This window comes from Hemitrygon akajei, chromosome 2 (genome assembly GCF_048418815.1).
Source record: "Hemitrygon akajei chromosome 2, sHemAka1.3, whole genome shotgun sequence".
NCBI classification, from domain to species: domain Eukaryota; kingdom Metazoa; phylum Chordata; class Chondrichthyes; order Myliobatiformes; family Dasyatidae; genus Hemitrygon; species Hemitrygon akajei.
Window position 1 is genome coordinate 166,706,540 of NC_133125.1, and position 24,800 is coordinate 166,731,339.

Sequence of the window (24,800 nt, forward strand, 5' to 3'; positions counted from 1 at the left end):
AAGCATGCTTCCCAATCCAGGCAACATCCTTGTAAATCAGCTCTGTACCTTTCTATAGTTTCCACATCCTTTCTGTAGTGAGATGACCAGAACTGAACACAGTACTCTAAGTGGGGTCTGACCAGCGTCCTATATGGCTGTAACATTACCTCTCGGCTCTTAAACTCAATCCCACAGTTGATGAAGGCCAAGGCACTGTATACCTTCCTAACCACAGAGTGAACCCGCGTAGCAGCTTTGAATGTCCTATGGACTCGGACCCCAAGATCTCTCTGATCCTCCACACTGCCAAGAGTTTTACCATTAATACTATATTCTGCCTACTATTTGACCTGTCACAATGAACCACTTCACATTTATATGGGTGGAACTCCATCTGCCACTTCTCAACCCAGTTTTTACATCCTATCAATGTTTCGCTATAACCACTGACAGCCCTCCATACAATCCACAACATCCCCAACCTTTGTGTCATCAGCAAATTTACTAACCCATCCCTCCACTTCCTAATTCAGGACGTTTATAAAAATCACAATGAGTAAGGGTCCCAGAACAAATCCCTGAGGTACACCACTGGCCACCGACCTCCATGCAGAATATGACCCGTCAACAACCACTCTTTACCTTCTGTGGGCAAGCCAGCTCCGGATCCACAAAGCAATGTCCCCTTGGATCCCATTCCTCCTTACCTTCTCAATAAGCCTTGCATGGGGTACTTTATCAAATGCCTTGCTGAAATCCATATACATTACATCTACAGCTCTCTTTTCAACAGCGTCAAAACTGAGGAGAGACCTTTAAAACAGAGATAAGGAGGAATTTCTTTCAGCCAGGGAGAAGTAAACCTGTGGAATTCTCTGCCACAGACAGTGGTGGAAGCCAAGTCGTGCATAAATCTAAGGTGACGAAATTCGATCGTTTCCTGGATGGTCAGTGAATCAATGGATATGGCATGAAGGCAGGTATATGTGGTGACTGGGATCCGGGATCTGATATGAAAGAATGGTGGAACAGGCTCAATAGGCTGAATGGCCTCATTCTGCTCCTATGTCTTCGGGTCTTCTAGTTTGATGGTCTTAACAATTGACTCTAATGTCTTCCTAACCGTTGAGGTCAGGCTAACTGCTCTAGACCATAAGACCGTAAGATCATATGACATGGAAGTAGAAATATGCTATTTAGCTCTTCGAGACTACTCCGCCATTCAATCATCGCTGGTCTTTTTTCAGTCCTGAGTCCCACTCACCGGTCTTCTCCCCATAACATTTGACGCTGTGTCTATCAAGAACCTATCAAGCTCTGCCTTAAGTGCACCTAACGACTTGGCCTCCACAGCTGCCCCGGTAATAAATTGCACAAATTACCATGCTCTGCATCTGTTTTAAATAGACGTCCCTCTATCCTGAGAATGCCCCCTCTTGTCCTAGTCTCTCCCACCATGTGAAACATTCTTGACACATCTCCTCTGTCTAAGCATATCATAATCGAATGGTTTCAATGATATGACCCTCATTCATCTAAATTCCAAGGAGTACGGACCCAGAACTATCAAACATTCCTCCTATAACCCTTCTATTTCCGGAAATATCCTTGTGAACTTGTCTGAACCCAGTCCAATGCGAACACCTCTCTTCTTAGATGAGAAGACCAGAACTGTTCACAGCACTCAAGGTGAGGCTTCACAAATGCCTTCTAAAGCCTCAGCATCACATCCCTGCTCTTGTATTCTAGACTTCTTGAAATGAATGATAACATTTCATTTGCCTTCCTCACCACCGACTCCACCCGCAAGTTAGCATTCAGGGTGTTGTGCTAAAGGACTCCCAAGTCTCTTTGCATCTCATATTTTTCGATCGTCCCCCATCTGGAAAATAGTCTGCATATTTATTATATTCTTCCAAAGTGTAACACAATACATTTTCCAACATTGCATTTCATTTCACATTTTCTTTCCCATTCTCTTAATCTGTCTAAGACCCTCTACACCCTACCTGTTTCCTCAACACTACCTGCCCCTATACCAATATTCGAATCATCTGCAAACTTAGCAACAACGCCACCAATTTCATCATTTAAATCATTGATGTACAGCATAAAATGGAGTGGTCCCAGAACTGACGACTGTGGTACACCACAAAATACTGGCAGTCCACCAGAAAAGATCCTTTTATACCCACTCGCTGCCTCCTACCAATCGGCTAACTCTCTAACCATGCCAGTAACCTTCCAGTAATACCAGGGGCTCTTAACTTTGTAAACAGCCACATATGTAGCACCTTGGCAAATGCCTCCTGAGCCCAAATATACAATATCCATGGCATCCCCTTTATCTATCCTACTTGTAATCTCCTCAAAAACTTCGAACAGGTTCATAAGGCATTAATTTCCTATAAGGAAACTACGCTGACTTTATCCTATGTTGTGCTGTATCACCAGGTGCTCCGCAACCTCGTCCTTAACAATTGACTTTATCACCTTCCCAACCACTGAGGTCAGCTTAACTGAACTATAAATTCCTTTCTGCCGACTTCCTCTTTTCCTAAAGAGTGGAGTGACATTTGTAGATTTCCAGTCATCCGGAATCATGCCAGAGTCCAATGATTCCAGAAAAATTATACTAATGCCTCCACAACCTTTACCTTTATCTTTTTCAGAAGCCTTGGGTGCAGTTCAACAGGTCCGGGTTATTTATGCACGCTTGGATCTTTCAGCTTTTTGACCACCTTCTCTCATTCCATAATAACTGCACTCACTAGTCTTTACTCGAAACCTACCGCATCTGGCACACTGCTAATGTCTTCCCCAATAAATACTGATGCGAAATACACATTTTTAACCATATGACAATTACAGCACGGAAACAGGCCATCTCGGCCCTTCTAGTCCGTACCGAACTTTCACTCTCACCTAGTCCCACCTACCTGCACTCAGCCCATAACTCTCCATTGCTTTCCTATACATATACCTATACATTTTTTTAAAATAACAATATAGAACGTGCCTCTGCCACTTCTACTGGAAGCCCGTTCCTCATACCTACCACTCTCTGAGTAAAGAAGTTCCCCCTCGTGTTACCCTTAAACTTTTGCCCCTTAACTCTCAACTTATGTCCTCTTGTTTGAATCTCTCCTACTCTCAATGGAAAAAGCCTATCCACGTCAACTCTATCTATCCCCCTCATAATTTTAAATACCTCTATCAAGTCCCCCAGTCCCCCAGCTCAACCTTCCACGCTCCAAAGAATAACGATCTAACTTGTTCAACCTTTCTCTGTAACTTAGTTGCTGAAACCCAGGTAACATTCTAGTAAATCTCCTCTGTACTCTCCGTATTTTGTTGATATCTTTCATATAATTCGGTGACCAGAACTGTACACAATACTCCAAATTTGGCCTCACCAATGCCTTGTGCAATTTTAACATTGCACCCCAACTCCTATACTCAATGCTCTGATTTATAAAGGCCAGCATACCAAAAGCTTTCTTCACCACCCTATCCACATGAGATTTCACCTTTAGGGAACTATGCCCCATTATTCCTAGATCACTCTGTTGTACTGCATTCCTCAATGCTCTACCATTTACCATGTATGTCCTATTTTGATTAGTCCTACCAAAATGTAGCACCTCATACTTACCAGCATTAAACTACATCTGCCATCTTTCAGCCCATTCTTCTAACTGGCCTAAATTTCTCTGCAAGGTTTGAAGACCTACTTCATCATCCACAACTCCACCTATCTTAGTATCATCTGCATACTTACTAATCCAATTTACCACCCAGACCATTAATGTTCATGACAAACAACAATGGACCCAGTACAGTTCCCTAAGGCACACCACTAGTCACCGGCCTCCAAACTGACAAACAGTTATCCACCACTACTCTCTGGCATCTCCCATCCAGCCACTGTTGAATCCATTTTACTACTTCAAAATTAAAACCTAACGATTGAACCTTCCTAACTAACTTTCCGTGAGGAACCTTGTCAAAGTCCTTACTGAGGTCTATATAGACAATATCCACTGCTTTACCCTCGTCAAATTTCCTCGTAACCTCTTCAAAATATTCAATCAGATTTGTCAAACATGATCTTCCACCCACAAATCCATGTTGACTGTTCCAAATCAGGGTCAGATAATTATATATACCATCTTTAAGAATACTTTCCATTAATTTACCAACCACTGACGTCAAATTTACAGGCCAATAATTGCTAGGTTTACTCTTAGAACCCTTTTTAAACAATGCAACCACATGAGCAATGCACCTCTGGCACCATCCCAGTCTCCAATGGCATTTGAAATATTTCTGTCAGAGCCCCTGCTATTTCTACACCAACTTCCCTCAAGGTCCTAGGGATATCCTGTCAGGACCCGGAGACTTTTCCACTTTTATGTTCTTTAAAAGCGCCAGTACTTCCTCTTTTTTAATCATCATCGTTTCCATAACTACCCTACTTGCTTCCCTTACCCTACACAATTCAATATCCTTCTCCTCAGTGAATACCGAAGAAAAGAAATTGTTCAAAATCTCCCACATCTTTTTTGGTTCCATACATAGCTGTCCACTCTGATTCTCTAAGGGACCAATTTTATCCCTCACGATCCTTTTGCTATTAATATAACTTTAGAAACCCTCTGATATATTTTCATCTTACTTGCCAAAGCAACCTCATATCTTCTTTTAGCTTTTCAAATTTCTTTCTTAAGATTCTTTTTGCAATCTTTATATTCCTCGAGCACCGCATTTACTCCATGCTGCCTATATTTATTGCAGATTTCTCTCTTTTTCCGAACCAAGTTTCCAATATCCCTTGAAATACATGGCTCTCTAAATCTTTTAACCTTTCCTTTCAACCTAACAGGAACATAAAGATTCTGTACCCTCAAAATTTCACCTTTAAATGACCTCCATTTCTCGATTACATCCTTCCCATAAAACAATTTGTCACAATCCACTCCTTCTATAACCTTTCGCATCTCCTCAAAATTAGCCTTTCTCCAATCAAAAATCTCAACCCTGAGTCCAGATCTATCCTTCTCCATAATTATATTGAAACTAATGGCATTGTGATCACTGGACCAGAGGTGCTCCCCAACACATACCTCGGTCACCTGACCTATCTCATTCCCTAACGGGAGATCCAATACTACCCCTTCTCGAGTAGGTACCTCTATGTATTGCAGCAAAAAACTATCCTGCACACATTTTACAAACTCCAAACCAACCAGCCCTTTTACAGCATGGGATTCCCAGTCTATGTGTGGAAAATTAAAATCTCCCACAATCACAACCTTGTGCTTACTACAAATATCTGCTATCTCCTTACAAATTTGCTCCATGAATTTACTTCACATGTCATTTCCTTGTCCCTCATTATTATATCTCCGGGCTCATTTTCTAGCGGTAAATTCCATTCTCATCTCTCTTTTATTTTATACATTCTTCAAAGAGCATTCAATATCCACTTTAATATTGTTTGCTCTCTTGCTTTCATATTTCATCTTTTTTCCTCCTAATGATTTTTGTAGTTGCTCTCCGTAGATTTTTTAAAGCGTCCTAATCTTCTGTTTTACAACTAATTTTTGCGTCGTTGTATGCCCTGTTGTTTCTTTTTACATTAGCTTTGACTTCGCTTGTCAGCCATGGTTGTACTATTTTGTCTTTTGAGTACTTCTTTGTTTTCGGAATACATCCATCCCGCAACTTCTTCATTTTTCCCAGAAGCTCACATAATTGCTGTTCTGCTGAATACCCTATCAGCAGCTCCTTACAAGTTACTTTGCCCAGCTCCTTTCTCATACCACTGTAAATTCCTTTACTCCACTGAAATACTGCGACCTCAAACTTTCTCCTTATCAAAGTTCAAGTTGAACTCAATCATTCCGTGATCACTACCTCCAAAGGGTTATTTTACCTTCAGCTCCCTAGTCACATCCGCTTCATTGCATACTGCCCAATCCAATACATCTTATCCGCTAGCAGGCTCAGTGACAAACAGCTCTCAAAAGCCATCTCGTAGGCTTTCAACAAATTCACTCTCTTGAAGTCCATTAACAACCTAATTTTCCCAATTGAGCTGCTTGTTGAAATTTTCCATAACTATCATAATATTTCCTTTCTGATACGGCTTTTCTACAGCCCGTTGAAATCTGTGGTCCACATCCTGTACAGTTGGGAGGCTGGTATATATATACATACATATATGTATATCTATATGTATATATGTATATATGTATATGTGTATATATATAGATATACACACACACATACACTATCAAAGACCTTTTACCCTGGGTGTCTTCAACCCAAAAGGATTCAACATCTTCGATCTTATGTCACTTATTCCTATTTCTTTACCAGCAGAGCCACGCCACCCCTTCTGCCTACCTTCCTATTCCTCCAATAAGGCGCCTAACCTTAGGCATTCAGCTCCCAAATACAACCATCCTTCAGCCACAATTCAATGATGGCCACAACATCGTACCTGCCAATCTGTAATATTGCAACAAGATCATCCTCTTATTTCCTATACTCCGTGCATTGAGATATAACACCTTGAGTACTGAAGTTGCTACCCTTTTAAACTCTGCATCCCTAAAGCAATGATAATCACCCTGCTGGCTACAATTTTGTTCTATCATTTTCTGACTTCCTGCCAGTCTGACTGTACACTATTTTTGCTTTTCTTTTACTATCAGTATTACACAGAGTCCCTTAACTCCGTTTCCCACCCCTGCCAAATTAGTACATACCCTCCCCAACAGCTCTAAAAAACCTGCCCGCGATAATATTGGATCCTTTCTGGTTCAGGTGCAGCCCGTCTCTTTTTAATAGGCCATACCTCCCCCAAAACAGATCCCAATGCCCTGTCCCCTGCGCCTGCTTCTTAGCCACGCATTAATCTGCCAAATCGTCCTGTTTTTATCCGCATGGCACAGACAACAATCCAGATATTACTACCTCTAGTTCTTTACGAATTTTGAGCACATTCGCCCTTGTAATAGTAACTGGACTCACTTCTCTTCCCTCACCCTCTTCAACATCTGACACTCTGCTAGTGTCTTCCACAGTAAGGACCAGAGCAAGATACTTATTTAGTTTATCTGCTATCTCCATGTCCCCCATTATTATTTCTCATTTTCTAGCACTACAATCCACTCTCAGCTCTCTTTTACTTTTTACGTTCTTGAAAGAGCTTTTACCAGCCACTTTGTTATTGTTTTAAGCTTCGATTCATATTTCATCTTTTCCCTCCGAATGATTCTTTTAGTTGTTCTCAGTAGGTTTTTTTAAACCTTCCTAATCCTCTATCTTGCCACTAATTCTTGTTTTGTTCTATGTCCTCTCTTTTGCTTTTACATTACCTTTGTCAGCCACGGCTGTACTATTTAGCTATTTGTGTATGTCTTTGGGAATATATTTATCCTGCACTTTCCTTTTTTCCCCAGAAACTGAAGCCATTGCTGCTCCACTGTCATCCCTGCAAGCATCTCCTTACAATTTACTTTTGTCGACTCCTTTCTCATACCACTGTAATATCCTTTACTCCACTGAAATACTGCTACTTCAGTATTTGTCAAGGGCATACATCGTTCTCCCGATCAAATTTCAAATAGAACTCAATCATATTTTCATCGCTACCTTCTAAGAATTCTTTTACCTTAACCTCCTTAATCACCTCTGGTTCATTACATAATGCCAATCCAATATAGCTGATTCCCCTAATCGCCTCACTAAACTGCACTAAAAAGCCATATCGTAGCAGCTGTGAAATAAGAGAAAATCTGCAGATGCTGGAATTTCGAGCAAAAAAACAAAATGCTGGAGAACTCAGCAGGCCAGGCAGTATATAGGAAAAGAGTACAGTCGACCTTTCGGGCGAGGAGTAGATTTAAAAGTTGGGGAGAGGAGTGTGAAACACAAGGTGATAGGTGAAATCTAAAGGAGGAAGGATGAAGTAACGAGCTGGGAAGCAAATTAGTGAAAGAGACAGAAGTCCATTGAAGAAATAAAAAGGGGGAGGAGGAGCACCAGAGGGAGTCGATGGGCAGATAAGGAGATAAGGAGGGAGAAGGAAAAGAGATAGAAAATGGTGAAGCAGCGTGGGTGTAGGGACATTCAAAAAACTCACGCACTTGAGATCCATTACCAGCTTGATTTTCCCAATCGACCTGCCTGATGACATTTTCCCATGACTATCATAGCATTGCCCTTTTGACACGCCTTTTCTATTTCCCGTTGTAATCTGTGGCCACTTCCCAGGAATCCTGTATATAACTATCATTAGGTCCTTGTACCCTTGAAGATTCTTTCCACAACCCAGAGGGATTTAATATCTTCCAATCTCCTGTCACATATTTTGACTGATTTAATGCCATGCCCGAATGCCCGAGAAGGTCTTGTTTTTAAACAATCTGGCCCCAGGAAACTGGCGGAACCAGACACATACAACCAGAAACAAATTAAAGAATAAGATGGTTGAAAATGCTGGAATTACTCAGACAACAAGCAGATAAAGTTTTGATACAGCATTAGGACAAGTATGGTACAAAAAAGGCATCCTAGACGGTGGGTAAAAGAAATTTGTACAACCGAATCCCCAATCGGTAGCAGATCGGCAAACTCTCAGTTCACATAGGTTAACATGCACACCTCGACGAGTTTTAAATTTTAAATTTCGCAAGGAATGCTACCTCCAGTATTTACTCAGCTAATGAGGTCCGGGTCCCTACTACGTCATATGTGAAATACATAGAAAAATAGAAACATAGGAAATAGGTGCAGGTGTAGGCTATTCGGCCCTTCGAGCCTGCACCGCCATTCAGTATGATCATGGTTGATCATCCAACTCAGATCCCTGTACCTGCTTTCTCTCCAAACCCCCTGAACCCTTTAGCCACAAGGGCCATATCTAATTCCCTCTCAAATATAGCCAATGAAATGGCCTCAACTGTTTCCTGTGGCAGAGAATTCCACAGATTCACCACTACCTGTGTGAAGAGGTTTTTCCTCATCTCGGTCCTAAAAGGCTTCCCCTTTATCCTTAAACTGTGACCCCTCGTTCTGGACTCCTCCAACATCGGAAACAATCTTCCTGCATCTAGCCTATCCAATCCCTTTACAATTTTATACATTTCAATAAGATCCCCCCTCAATCTTCTAAATTCCAGCGAGTATAAGCCTAGTCTTGTGTCTGCCTACCTGGACTCCATTTTATCCTCCATAGTTCAGTCACTCCCCAGATACATCCAGGATGCATCCCATGCTCTTCACCCCTTCAATAACTTCCAATTCCCCGGCCCCGACCGCTTCATTTTTACCATGGATGTTCAATCCTTATACACCTCCATCCCTATCAAGAAGGCCTCAAAGCCCTCTGCTACTTTTTGGATAACAGACTCCAGCAGTTCCCCAGCACCACCACACTCCTCCGGTTGGCGGAGCTTGTTCTAACTCTCAATAACTTCTCCTTTAGTTCTTCCCACCCAGATCAAGGGCGTAGCCATAGGCACTTGCATGGGCCCCAGCTATGTCTGCCTCTTTGTGGGTTATGTGGAATAGTTATATGCTCCAAATCTATACTGGCACCACTCCCCAACTTTTCCTCCGCTACATGGACGACTACATTGGTGCGGCTTCCTGCACCCATGCTGAGCTCGTCAATCTCATCAACTTTGCCTCTAACTTTCACCCAGCCCTTAAATTCACTTGGTCCATCTCGGACACTTCTCTCCCCTTTCTTGATCTCTCGGTCTCAATCTCTGGAGACAGACTATCCACTGACATCTTCTACAAACCCACTGACTCCCATAACTATCTTGACTATACCTCTTCCCACCCGGCCCAATACGAAAATGCCATTTACTATTCTCAGTTCCTCCGTCTCCGCCGCATCTGCTCGCAGGATGAGGCTTTCCGTTCCAGGACTTCTCAAATGTCCTCTTTCTTTCAGGATCGCGGTTTCCCTTCTGGCGTCATCAATGATGCCCTCACCCGCATCTCCTCCACGTCCCGCACTTCAGCACTTAACCGATCCTCCCGTCACCACAACAGGGACAGGATTCCCCTTGTTTTCACCTACCGGCCTGCCAGCCTCCGGATCCAGCATATTATCCTCCGCAACCTCCGCCACCTTCAACAGGACCCCACCACCAAGCACAACTTTCCCTCCCTACCCCTCTCAGCTTTTCGCAGGGATCGTTCCCTCCGCAACTACCTGGTCCACACGTCCCTCCCCACGGAACTCCCACCTGGCACTTATCCCTGCAAGCACAAATGCTACACCTGTCCCCTCACCTCCCCCTTTACCACCATTCCGGGCCCCAGACAGTCCTTCTAGGTGAGGCAACATTTCACCTGCGAGTGAGACCCGGCGCAGATTGAGGGACCGCTTCGTCAAGCATCTTCGCTCCGTCCGTCACAATCGACAGGACCTCCCAGTTGCCACCCACTTCAACTCTGCCTCTCATTCCCATCTAGATATGTCCATTCATGGCCTCCATGAATGAGGCCAAACTCAGGTTGGAGGAGCAACACCTCATCTACCGTCTGGGTAGTCTCCAGCCTGGTGATATGAACATTGAATTCTCCAATTTCCGGTAATTCCATCCCCCACCTTCACCTTCCTCTGTCCTAGGTCCCTCTCTGCCTCTCTCCCCTTTCAACTTTCTGCTTCTTTATCTCTACAGTTCTTTCATGCTTATCCCCTCCCCCTCCCGCTTTTTCTTTCCTCTGATTGGTTTTCCACCTGGCACCTCTAGGCCCTACCCCCTCCCCTATCTCTATTACTGGGCTTCGGCCCTCTCTTCCTCCCTTCCCCATTCCTGATGAAGGGTCTCGGCCCGAAACGTTGGCTACTCTTTTCTCACGGATGCTGCCTGACCTGCTGGGTTCTTCCAGCGTTGTGTACGTATTCTTTGATTCACAGCATCTGCTGATGTATTTTTGTGTTTTGATAAGCCTAGTCTATCCAGTCTTTCTTCCTATGAAAGTCCTGCCATCCCAGGAATCAATCTGGTGAACCTTCTTTGTACTCCCTCTGTGGCAAGAATGTCTTTCCTCAGATTAGGGGACCAAAACTGCACACAATACTCTAGGTGCGGTCTCACCAAGTCCTTGTATAACTGCAGTAGAATCTCCCTGCTCCTGTACTCAAATCCTGTTGCTATGAATGCCAACATACCATTTGCCTTTTTCACCACCTGCTGTACCTGCATGCCCACCTTCAATGACTGGTGTACAATGACACTCAGATCTCGTTGCACCTCCCCTTTTCCTAATTGTCCACCATTCAGATAATAATCTGACATATTAAAGATACGTTCTATCTGAACTATGTACTCGCTTGATAATTATCAATATTACTCTCAATACTGAAGTTTTCAAACTTTTTTTACATTCTTACATTCATAACATTTAATTATTTGAAAAAGTTCTATAGGTGTGTAGTGGAGAGTATATCACTGTCTGATATGGAAACACCAATGCCCTTCAACGCCCTTAAAAATCCTAGAATAATTTGTGCTTTGTCGCAGGAAAGCAGCATCCACCATCAAGGAGCCCCGCTGTCCAGGTTATGCTTTCTTCTCCCTGCTGCCATCAGGAAGGAGGTACGTGAGCCTCAGGACTCACAACACCATGCTCTCCAACCCATTATCCTTCCGGCTCTTGAACCAAAGTGGATAACTTCACTCAACTTTACTTGCCCCATCATTGAAAACTTCTCACACTCTATCTACTCACTTCTAGGGTCTCTTCATCTTATGTTCTCGATATTTATTGCTTATTTATTATTATTTTAATTGTTATTATCATTATTATCATTATTATTATATTTTCCCCCCTATTATTTTGCATTTGCACCATTTGTTGTCTTTTTTACACTGGTTGAAAGCCCAATTTGGTGGAGCCTTTCGCTAATTCTATTACAGTTATTATTCATCATGTTATTTATTAAGTATGCACACAAGAAAATTAATCTCATGGTTATATATGGCTACACTTTCAATCACACTACAACACGTTCTCCATATTATTGACTTACTTATTATTATTAGTTTTTTTTGTATTTGCACAGTTGTCTTCTGTTGCACTTTCATTGCTTGACAGACTTTGTGCATAGCTATTAGAACATAGAACATAGAATAGTACAGCACAGTACAGGCCCTTCGGCCCACAATGTTATGCTGACCCTTAAACCCTGCCACACATATATCCCCCACCTTAAATTCCTCCATATACCTGTCTAGGTGTCTCTTAAATATCACTCGTCTTTCTGCTTCCACACTGACTCAGGCAGTGCATTCCAAGCACCAACTACCCTCTGAGTACAACAATTTCCTCTAACATCCCCCTTGAACTTCCCACCCCTTACCTTAAAGCCATGCCCTCTTGTATTGAGCAGTGGTGCCCTGGGGAAGAGGCGTTGGATGTCCACTCTATTTATTTCTCTTAATATCTTGTATATCTCTATCATGTTTCCTCTCATCCTCCTTCTCTCCAAAGAGTAAAGCCCAAGCACCCTTAATCTCTGATCATAATGCATACCAGGAAGCATCCTGATAAATCTCCTCTATACCCTTTCCAATGTTTCCACATCCTTCCTATAGTGAGGCGACCTGAATTGGACACAATACTCCAAGTGTGGCCTAACCAGAGTTTTACAGAGCTCCATCATTACCTCGCGACTCTTAAACTGTATCCCTCGACTTATGAAATCTAACACTCCATAAGCTTTCTTAACTACCCTATCTACTTCTGAGGCAACTTTCAGGGATCTGAGGACATGTACCCCCAGATCCCTCTGCTCCTCCCCACTACCAAGTATCCTGCCACTTACTTTGTACTCTGCCTTGGAGTTTGTCCTTCCAAAGTGCACCACATCACACTTCTCCAGTTTAAACTTCATCTTCCACTTCTCAGCCCACTCCTGCATCATATCAATGTCTCTCTGCAATCTTCGACAATCCTCTACACTATCTACAACACCACCAACCTTTACTAAAATCCATGTAGATCACATTCACTGCACGTTCATCTATACGTGAAGGTATGTGAAGAGAAAGAAGATAGTTAAGAATAATGTTGGGCCCTTGAAGAAAGAATAGGGTGAAATTGTTATGGGAAACAGAGAAATGGTAGAAGAATTTAATAAGTACTTTAGATCTGTCTTCACTAAGGAAGACACAAGCAATCTCCCTGATGTATGGATGGGCCAAGGACATAGGGTAACAGAGGAAATGAAACAGATTGACATTAGGAAGGAAACGGTGATGAGTAGGCTGATGGGACTGAAGGCTGACAAATCCCCAGGTCCAGATGGTCTGCATCCTAGGGTACTAAAGGAGGTGGCCCTGGAAATTGCGGATGTATTGGTAATCATTTTCCAATGTTCCTTAGATTCAGGATAAGTTCCTGAGGATTGGAGAATGGCTAATGTTATCCCACTTATTAAGAAAGGAGGGAGGGAGAAAACAGAGAACTATCGACCTGTCAGCCTAACATCAGTAGTGGGGAAGATGCTAGAGTCCATTATTAAAGATGAAATAGTGGCATATCTAGATAGCAGTGATAGGATTGGGCCGAGCCAGCATGGATTTACCAAGGGTAAACCATGCTTGATTAATCTATTGGAGTTTTTCGAGGATTTAACCAGGAAGTTAGACAAGGGAGATCCAGTGGATGTAGTGTACCTCGATTTTCAGAAGGCATTTGATAAGGTCCCACATATGAGATTGGTGGGTAAAATCAAAGCTCATGGCATTGGGGGGAAGACATTGACATGGATAGAAAACTGGTTAGCAGATAGAAAGTAAAGGGTAGCGGTGAATGGGTGTTTCTCGGAGTGGCAGGTGCTGACTAGTGGGGTGCCGTGGGCTTGGTATTAGGACCACAGCTGTTTACGATTTATGTCAACGATTTAGATGAAGGCATTGAGAATAACATCAGCAAATTTGCTGATGATATTAAGCTGGGTGGCAATGTGACATGTGATGAGGATGTTAGGAGAATTCAGGGTGACTTGGATAGGCTGGGTGAGTGGGCAGATACTTGGCAGATGACGTTTAATGTGAATAAGTGTGAGGTTATCCACTTTGGGAGTAAGAACAGGAAGGCAGATTATTATCTGAACTGTGTAAAGTTAGGTAAGGGAGAAATACAAAGAGATCTAGGAGTCCTTGTTCATCAGTCACTAAAGGTGAATGAGCAAGTGCAGCAGGCAGTGAAGAAGGCTAATGGAATGTTGGCCTTTATTACAAAGGGAATTGAGGGCAAGAGCAAGGAAATCCTCTTGCATTTGTACAGGGCCCTGGTGAGACCACACCTGGAGTATTGTGTACAGTTTTGGTCTCCAGGGTTAAGGAAGGACATCCTGGCTGTAGAGGAAGTGCAGCGTAGATTCACAAGGTTAATTCCTGGGATGTCAGGACTGTCTTACGCAGAGAGGTTAGAGAGACTGGGCTTGTACACGCTGGAATTAAGGAGATTGAGAGGGGATCTGATTGCAACATATAAGATTATTAAGGGATTGGACAAGATAGAGGCAGGAAATATGTTCCAGATGCTGGGAGAGTCCCGTACCAGAGGGCATCGTTTGAGAATAAGGGGTAGGTCATTTAAGATAGAGTTAAGGAAAAACTTCTTCTCCCAGAGAGTTGTGGGGGTCTGGAATGCACTGCCTCGGAAGGCAGTGGAGGCCAATTCTCTGGATGCTTTCAAGAAGGAGCTAGATAGGTATCTTATGGATAGGGGAATCAAGGGATATGGGTACAAGGCAGGAACCGGGTATTGATAGTAGATGATCAGCCATGATCTCAAAATGGCGGTGCAGGCTTGAAGGGCCGAATGGTCTACTTCTACACCTATTGTCTATTGTCTATATGCCTGGTCACCTCCTCAATGAACTCTAACAGGCTTGTAAGACACGATCCACCCTTCACAAAGCCATGCTGACTGCCCCTGATCAGACCATGATTCTCTAAATTCCCATAGATCCCATCTCTAAGAATCTTTTCCAACAGCTTTCCCACCACAGACGTAAGGCTCACTGGTCTATAATTACCCGGACTAACCCTACTACCTTTTATTGAACAAGGAGACTACATTCGCCTCCCTCCAAACTTCCAGTACCATTCCCGTGGACAACGAGGACATAAAGATCCTAGCCAGAGGCTCAGCAATCTCTTCCCTCTTCTCGTGGAGCAGCCTGGGGAATATCCCGTCAGGCTCCGGGACTTATCGGTCCTAATGTATTTTAATAACTCCAACACCTCCTCTCCCTTAATATCAACATGTTCCAGAACTTCAACCTCACTCGTATTGTCCTCACTGTCATCAAGTTCCCTCTCATTGGTGAATACCGAAGAGAAGTATTAATGAACCTCGCTCGCTTTCACAGCCTCCAGGCACATCTTCCCACCTTTATCTGTAATCGGTCCTACCTTCACTCCTGTCATCCTTTTGTCCTTCACATAATTGAAGAATGCCTTGGGGTTTTCCTTTACCCTACCCGCCAAGGCCTTCTCATGCCCCTTTTTGCTCTCCTCAGCCCCTTCTTAAGCTCCTTTCTTGCTACCCTATTTTCCTCAATAGACCCATCTGATTCTTGCTTCCTAAACCTCATGTATGCTGCCTTCTTCCACTTGACTAGATTTTCCACCACACTTGTCAACCATGCTTCCTTCAGCCTACCATTCTTTATCTTCCTCACCGGGACAAATTTATCCCTAACATCCTGCAAGAGATCCCTAAACATCGACTATATGCCATAGTAATTTGCCTACAAAAACATCATCCCAATTCACAGAATTCTAGCCTTATAGCCTCATAATTTGCCCTTCCTCAATTAAAAATTTTCCTGTCCTTTCTGATTCTATCCTTCTCCATGATAATGCTAAAGGCCAAGGAGCTGTGGTGACTGTCCCTCAGATGCTCAACCACTGAGAGTTCTATGACCTGGCCCGGTTCGTTACCTAATACTGGATCTAGCGTGGCATTCCCCCTAGTCGGCCTGTCAACATTCTATGACAGGAATCCATCCTGGACACACTCGACAAACTCTGCTCCATCTAAACCACTGGAACTAATCAGGTGCCAATCAATATTAGGGAAGTTAAAGTCAACCGTGATAACAACCCTGTTATTTTTGCACCTTTCCAAAAATTTGCCTCCCAATCTGCTCCTCGGTATCTCTGCTGATAGCAGGGGGCCTAATAGGGTAACTGTTCCCTTTCTGTTCCTGACGTCCACTCATACGGACTCAAAAGAGGATCCTGCTACATTATCCACTCTTTCTGTAGCTGTAATAGTATCCCTGACCAGTAAGGTCAACCCTCCTTCCCTCCCCCCCCCCCCCCCACTCTATCCGTTTTTAAACACTGAAGTCCAGGAATATTGAGAATCCATTCCTGCCCTGGTGCCAGTCAAGTCTCTGCAGTGGCAACTACATCATAATTCCATGTTTTGTATCCAAGTTCTCAGTTCATCACCTTTGTTCATGATGCTTCTTGCATTGCAGTAAACGCACTTTAGCCCTTCTACCTTACTAACTTTACACCCTTCATTCTGCTTCTCTTTCCTCAAATCCTCTTTATACGTTAGATCTGGCTTTACTCCATACACTATACTTGCAGTTCTCGCGTGACCTTTATCCTCCTCCACCTCACTATCTGTTCCAACACTCTGGTTCCTCTCCCCCTGAAAATCTAGTTTAAACCCCCCGGAGAAGCACTAGAAAACCTTCCAGCAAGGATATTATTCCCCACCAGTTTAGGTGCAACTCGTCCTGTCGGAACAGGTCCTACCTTCCCTGGAGCAAGGCCCAATTGTCCAGAAACATGAAGGCCTCCTTCCTACAACAACTCCTTAGCCACGTATTTAGCTGCATTATCTTCCTATTTCTAGCCTCACTATCAGGTGGCACGGGTAGCAACCCTGGATGTCCTGTCCTTCAACTTTGCACCTAACTCCCTAAACTCTTCTTTGCAGGATCTCCTCCTTCTTCCTATCCACGTCATTGGTCCCTACATGGACCATGACATATTATATTATATTACTTCAAGGTAGATTATATTATACCTATTCATTTATTATATTGTATGACTTTGTTCTACTATAAATGCCTGCAAGAAAATGCAACTCAGCGTAGAATATGGTGACACAGTGTTTGCTTTTAGAAATCAATGCCAAATACAGTAAGCTCTTGTGTTTTTATCTGTTCAACATTTTGATGTGTGGAAGAGGTTCACACCCAGCCAAATTATAACTAAAGCTATCAGGCCGAAAAATATAGATATACTCAAATGTTACCTCCAGTCTACCTATTCATCATTATGTAGCAACGCAGAAGAGTTAGTTTGCCAATTTTGGGGTTTCAGCTAAACCTCAGGTCAAACCTATCAAGCAATGTAAACATGGTAAACGAGAAGGGAAGTTAACCGATATAACTCTGTTCATCAGCAGCTGTTGGTCATGACAATGGATTGTTTACGAACGAAAGGAACGTCGTTTTGTATGTGTCTACACTCCTGGTTATTGTGCTCCTCGTCCTGACGCTGCTCATCAGCATCATTTATAGGAAACGCTGTGTCCGATCTACAGGTAATTACAGATTAACTCTTAGTTTGCATAACAGAAATAAAAGCTGACCTCTTGGGCCCTCAGGTAATCACCATCCTTCGATATGATTACGGCTGATCCACCCTTTGCCATTCAGAAAGATCAAGCAGACCTTCCTACTCGGTGTCAGGTCTTCATTTCCTCTTTTTAAAAATTTCAGAACTCTTTCAAAACTTTATCTGCCATTACAATAAAATGCTTTCAGCCAGTTAGGCTCCAGAACTCCATGGACTAATGAATTCCGGAGTCTCACGTCAAATGAATAATATTATGGAATACTTCGTGACACAAGACAAGGTAGGGCAGAGTTAGCATTATTTCTTTAAGGGAAAATCTGATGAACCTATTGGAATTTTTTGAGATTACACGTAGGATAGATAAAGAGGATTCAGTGGATGTTGTATATTTGGACTTTCAGAATGCCTTTGCCAAGGTACCACACATGGGGCTGCTTACCAAGTTAAGAGCCTACAGTATTACGGGTAATTTACTAGCAGGGTTAAAGTATTGGCTGATTGGAAGGAGGCAGCGAGTGGGAATGAAAGCATAATTTTCTGGTTGGCTGCCAGTGAATTACTGGTATTCTGCAGAGGTCGGTATGGGGGCCGCTTCTTTTTAAAATTGTATATCAATTATTTTGATGGTGGAATAGATGGTTTTGTTGCCAAGTTTGCAAAGGACACGAAGGTTAGTGGAGCGGCAGATAGTTTTGAGGAAACAGGTAAGCTGCAGAAGGACTTCAACAGATTAGGGGAATGATCAAAAGAGAGGCAACTGAAATACCGGTACAATGTTGGAAAATGCATGGTCATGCACTTTGGTAGTAGAAATAAATGTGCAGATTATTTTCTAAACGGGTAAAAATCCAAAAATCTGAGATATAAACGGGCTTGAGGTTAATTTGCAAGTTATGTTGGTGATGAGAAAGGCAAATCCAATGTTAGCATTCATTTCAAGAGATCTATAATAAATAAGCAAGGATGTGATGCTCAGGCTTAAGGCACTGGTGAGGCTTCACCTTCAGTATCATGAGCAGATTTTGGCTCCTCGTATAAGAAAGATGTGCTGGCGTTGGAAAGGGTTCAGACGAGGTTTTCAAGGATGATTTCGGGAATGAAAGGTATACTTGTTAGCTCTACGTCTGCAGGCCATAAGAACATAAAAAGTAGGAGCAGGAGTAACCCATCCGGCCCATCAAGCTTGCCCCGCCATTCAATCAGATCCTGTCTGATCTGTCCGTAAACTCAGCTCCATTAAACTGCCTTTTCCCCATAACCCTTAATACCCTTACTATGTAAAGATCTATCTAACTGTATCTTAAATATATTTAGTGAAAAAGCCTCAACTGCTTTCCAGGGCAGAGAATTCCACGGATTCACCACTCTCTGGGTGTTGCATGGGGGCGTTGGAAGCGGACCCAAGAGCGGGACACAGACACAGAAGTAGCATTAACAGAAGTCTGTTTAGTAATAGCTGCCAGGAAGGCTGCAGATCGAGGAATAGATGCTTACATGAACGTAAATGTTGGACAACAAACCGGAGGAACCTGGACTTGGACTCAGACGCAGAACACGAACTTGGACTCAGATGCGGAACCTAGACTTGGATGTGGACTTGAACGCGGAGCCTGGACACGAACTTGGACTCAGACACGAAGCCTGGACTTGGACATGGAGCCTGGACTCGAACTTAGACACAGAGCCTGGACTTGGACCTGACTTGGACTTGGATGTGGACTTGGACACGGAGCGTGGACTCGAACATAAACTCAGACACGAAGCCTGGACTTGGACACGCAGCCTTGACTTGGACTTGGACTCGGATGCTGAGAGACAGAATTCCCAATTCGGAGCACCGGCAAACGACCGGGCCCACTCAGCTGGAACAGAGACGACTAAACCAAACAACGACAAACAACCAGCATCCTGACTCGAAGCAGCGGCAACTGGCCAGAAATACTCAGCCGGACAGGAAAATGACAGAATTCGCATCTTGACTCAGAGTAGCGACAAATTCAGATTCAGATTCAGATTCAGTTTATTGTCATTTAGAAACCACAAATGCAATGCAGTTAAAAAAATGAGACAACGTTCCTCCAGAATGATATCACAAAAGCATATGACAAAACAGAATACACCAGAAAATCCACATAACGTTTGGCAATCCCCAATCCAGAGACCGGAGAGGCTGCTGCATATTAATATCGCGCTATTATCTTAGCGCGTTCCCCGGAAAGGAGCTCCAAATCCACCAGACAAACAAGACCAAAATCTGAAGCTACAAGACCTGCACAAAACCACATAGTTACAACAGTGCAAACAATAGCATAATTGATAAAAAAAAAAAGACTATGGGCACAGTAAAAATAGTCCAAAGATGTTAAATGACTATGTTCAAAGGAAATCACCCACACAGTTTCTACAAGTCCCCAGGGTCCCGACAGACTCGCAATCCCACGCCGGCGGCAGAAGGGAATTCCCCCGCTATGGACTTCCAAGGCGCCGCCCGACTCAGCCTCGCAGACGCAGCACACAATGAAAGCTGCGTTGAAACCAGCCTCGCAGACGCAGCATACACCGAAAGCGACCTGACCGCAGCGGACTCCGAGTCCGTTGAACCTCCGAGCCGACGACCATGCCCTCTGGCACAGCTTCTCCGAGCACCAGCCTCTGCCGAGCGTATTAAGACGGCCCTGCCAACAGCCATTGGCAACGCGACCCCGAGGGCTGGGGGCCTGTTCTTCCCAGCAGAGACCCAGAGTTACAGTGAGTTCACGCCCAAAGCTGCCAAACGTTCTTCATATTTTAACCCCTTCATTCCCGCAATCATCCTCGAGAACTTACTTTGGACTCTCTCCAATGATATCACATACTTTCGGAGATATGGTTCCCAAAACTGTTGGCAATACGTTGTTCAGCTTGACTAGTGCCTTATAAAGGCTTGGTGTTATCTCCTTGCTATTATCCTCTATTCCCCTTGAAATAAATGCCAACATTGTATTTGCCTTCATTACCACAGACTCAACGTGCAAGTTAACATTCTGGGAGTCTTGCACGAGGATTTCTAAGTCCTTCTGCAGTCTGTATTCCCTCCGTACTCGCTGGAATTTAATAGGATGGGGAGGGGGGGATCTCATTGAAACCTTTCGAATGTTGAAAGGCCTAGACAGTGTAGATGTGGAATATATGTTTCCCATGGTGGGGTGAGTCGAGAACAAGAGGGCGCAGGTTCTGTACAGAGTAGCATCCATTTAAATCAATGATGCGGATAAATTTCTTTAACCAGAGCGTAGTGAATTTGTGGAAGCTATTACCACAGACAGCTGTGGAGGCCAGGTCATTGAGTGTATTTAAAGCAGAGCTTGATTGGTTCTTGATTGGTTATGGCATCAAAAGTTATGGGTAGAAGTCGGGGTGTGGGGCTCAGGAACAGGGAAAAATGATCAGCCATGATTGAATGGAGGAGCAGATCTACAGTATTTCATTCTACTTTTTTTTTCGGTCGGTTAACAAGTCTATTCCAGTATATTACACCAAGTTCTGTTTTTCTGTCAGCTGCCTGTATGGGATTTCATGGGAACCCTTTTGAAAATCTAAAGTCATCACATTAATTGGCTCTCCAGATTATTCCCTCAGATTCTAGCAGATTAGTTGAATGAGATCTTCTTTACAACAACCTGCGCTGTCTATTCTGAATCTTCTTATCCTTTCCTTTGCGGTCCATTGCTGTATTCTGTGTTTTACCTAATGCCGACAGATCAGTCATGTCCTTACTCTGTCTCTCATTAAAATCAGAGGAGATCACAATTGCTGTCCTCCAGTCCACAGGAACGAAGGGAGTTTACCGTACCATGACAGATATAACTCATTATTCAGTACGTGGAATAATATTAATATAATCGAAAACCAGCAGTACAGTTGTCATTGCTAAATGTCTGTCAGTTTGGTCAATAACATAAAGATGGCCCGTACTTGATGCACAGTTTATTCAAGAAAATGAAATGTATTACACGAATTCTGTATATTGCACGAATCTGAAGCTGAAAAAACATGGATTTTGTTTATAAAATATTTGCACACTTTTCGCCTATTTGTTTACCCCTAATAAAAATGACTATAGATTTTGAGAAGCTTCTTAAAGGGGAGTAAGAAGAGTATTGGTTCTGATTGTGGAGGAAGAGAAAGAAATACAGGAGGTAGACAATGCGTAAACCCCGTCACATTAATTATCTTAATGTCAAATTTAATTAATCGTAGGATATTCAATTATCAAATTCAAGAGTCGATTTCAATGCTTTATTAGTTAATGCGGATACTTTCCACAAAGCATTATATTGACACTGGAAAATAGTTTAATTTTATAAAAGTTCAGATATGTTAATAAAGAAATATATTTTGCTCTCATAGTTACGGAACTAGGATTTAATTTTTTTCCTCATTTTATTTGTGGATTTGATAAAAACTATATCATTTGTTTGAAATGTTTTATAGATAAAGGATCCGCAACCCAAGTTGTGCCTAAGGTACGTATCTTACTAAAATTAAAGCTTTTGATCAAGTTTTTACTGTGATTACTTGCAATTGTATGTGAGAATTATTGAGGTATAAACAGCAATAGTTGTTGTTTAGAATGACTCCTGACACTTCAAATTAAGACGGGGTACCTGTTAGCTTGGTGTTTTTAAGGATAAAAACATTTACTGTTCTAGATCATTATAGTTTGTGTCTGAAGCCACAATACAACGTTGTTCTTCTGTGGCCCAGCAGGCAGGTTATATGAAGCAGCTCATGATAAAATCTCAACAATTCTTAATAGCTCGTTATGCCAAACTTGTGTGAGACAGAGCACTAATACAGTGACAGAAAAAAGGTTATTCTGAGCTGGCTTGTTGTCGTCGTGACAGATTGAAATGTTTCGAAGCTGGCGCGAATCCTCTAAGTAATTGTGTAAACACACATATATCACCTTGCCGATTTTTCCCAGGATACCGCCAATGGCAGAGACAAATTAAAACAATGCTACCCACTTAGAACAGCTAAATAGAAAGCGTCACTGTGGGAGAGTTGATTTGCACTTTTATTACGTTACAAAAGGAGACCATACGGCCTGTGGTATAGACTTCAACACCCAACAGAGCAAACATATCAAACGAGCATCTCTTACCCTCCCCATTTGCCTACCGCCCTTCAATCAGTAAAATTCCCCTTCTTCTCAGAGTCACCTATCAACAGGTTCTTGCGATGTGGGAGGAAAACCGAAGAAACGTTTGTTTATTTATTTCATACAGTACGTTAACACGTCCTTCCAGCCCAGCAAGAACTCGCTGCCCAATTACACCCACGTGACCAATTAACCATTAATCCATAGAATATGGGAGGAAACTGGTCCACTCTTAAGAATCCCACGCGGTGATGGGGAGAATGTAAAGCCTCTAACAGAGAGTGGCGTGAATTGAACCTGCGTCGCGGCGCTGGAATAGCGTTCCGCTAACCGCTATGCTGCCGTATCGCCCGCGGATTATCCGAGCAGTATTCAAGCTCCACACAGGCAGCTCCTAACTTCAGAATTGAACCACTTTCACGAAGCTGTGAGCTAGCAGCTTGATTGCTGTGGTACACTTATTAATTGAAATTGGAAACCAGATGAGTCATAAAGCACATCCTTCTAAATTCCAGCCAGCACAGACACAGAACTATCAGACAATTCCTCGTATGATGACCATTTTGTTCCCGGAATTATCCTTGTGAACCGCCTCTGGACCCTCTCCAATGCCAGCACATCTTTTCATAGATAGGGAGCCCAAAACTGTTTACAATACCATAGGCGAGGCCTCAGCAGTGCTTTGTAAAGCCAGCCATCACACCCATACTCTTATAATCAATGCCTTTTGAAATGAATGCTAACATTCCAGTTGCCTTCCTCAGCATCGACTCAACCTGCAAGCTAACCTTTAGGGCATTCTGCACAAGGACACCCAAGTCCCCTTGTATCTCATGTTGTTGGATTTTCTCCCCATATAGAAAATAGTCTGCACATTTATTTCTACTACCAAAGTTCATGGCTATGCATTTCCAACATTGAATTTCAATTGCCACTTTCTTGCCCATTCCGTTACACGACCTGCCCCTGAACCAATCTTCGTATCATCTACAAACCTGGCAACAAAGTCATCTATTCCATCATCTAAATCATTGATATACTGCACAAAAAGAAGCGGTCCCAACACCAACCCCTGCAGAACACTGCTAATCGCTGGCAGCCAACCTGACAAAAATCCTTTTATTTCCACCCGCTGCCCCAATCAGCCAGTGCTATAAGCATGTAAGTAACTTCCCTCTAATACCATAGGCTCCAAACTTAGTAAGCGGCTTTGTGTGTGCCACCTTGTCAAAGGCCTTCTGAAAGTCGAAATATACAACATCCACTGCATCCCCTTTGACTATCTTATTTGTTCTCGCCTCAAAGAATTCCAACAGCTTCGTGAGGCAGGATTTTCCCTTAAGGAAGCTATACTGTCTTTGTACTGTCTTGTCCTGTGTCACAAATTACTCCATAACCCTATCCTTAACAATTGACTCCAACATTTTCCCAACCACTGAGGTCAGGCTAACTGGTCTATATTTTTTCTTTCTGCTGCCCTTTTCATTTCTTAAAGAGTGAAGTGACACTTGCAATTTTCCAGTCCTCTGGCACCATGCCAATGATTTTTGAAAGATCTTTGCTGATGCTGCCGCGATCTCTAACGCTAACTCTTTCAGAACCTTAGGGTGCCGTTCATTTTTGTCCATGTGACTTATATACCTTTAGGTCTTTCAGCTTTTTGAGCACCTTCTCCCTTGTAATAGCAACTACGCTCACTTTTCTTCCTTCACACATTACATCCTCTTGTTCCAGCACAAGACCTCATCTAGGCAGAATCCTGGTAAACCTCTGTGAAGTCTCGACAACCTTCCTAAAATTGGGTGACCAGAACTGTATGCAATACTCTAGATGCTGCCTAACTAAAGTTTTAAACTCAGCTGGGTTTATAGCTCAATTCCTCGACTACTTAAGGCAAGCATGCCATATTCCTTCCTAACCACCTATCTGCCGCTTTCAGGGAGCTAAGAACATTAGCCACCAAGATGCCTCTGCTTTACATTTGCCTTTCCACGTGCAACACTTCACAATTGGCCAGG

At 43.0% G+C, this 24,800-nt stretch overlaps 1 protein-coding gene across 4 annotated transcripts in view; it reads left to right on the forward strand.

Annotated features, from left to right (window-relative positions):
- Positions 1–24,800, forward strand: part of LOC140737923 (uncharacterized) — a 47,624-nt gene that overhangs the window by 16,781 nt on the left and 6,043 nt on the right. The window contains exons 4-6 of one of the 4 annotated variants that reach the window (XM_073064731.1): positions 11,541–11,615; positions 17,464–17,604; positions 22,113–22,144. In XM_073064731.1, the coding sequence (XP_072920832.1) occupies positions 11,541–11,615; positions 17,464–17,604; positions 22,113–22,144 (248 nt within the window). The remainder of the gene's footprint in view (positions 1–11,540; positions 11,616–17,463; positions 17,605–22,112; positions 22,145–24,800) is intronic. The other 3 variants (XM_073064738.1, XM_073064748.1, XM_073064757.1) reach the window with 3 other exon arrangements.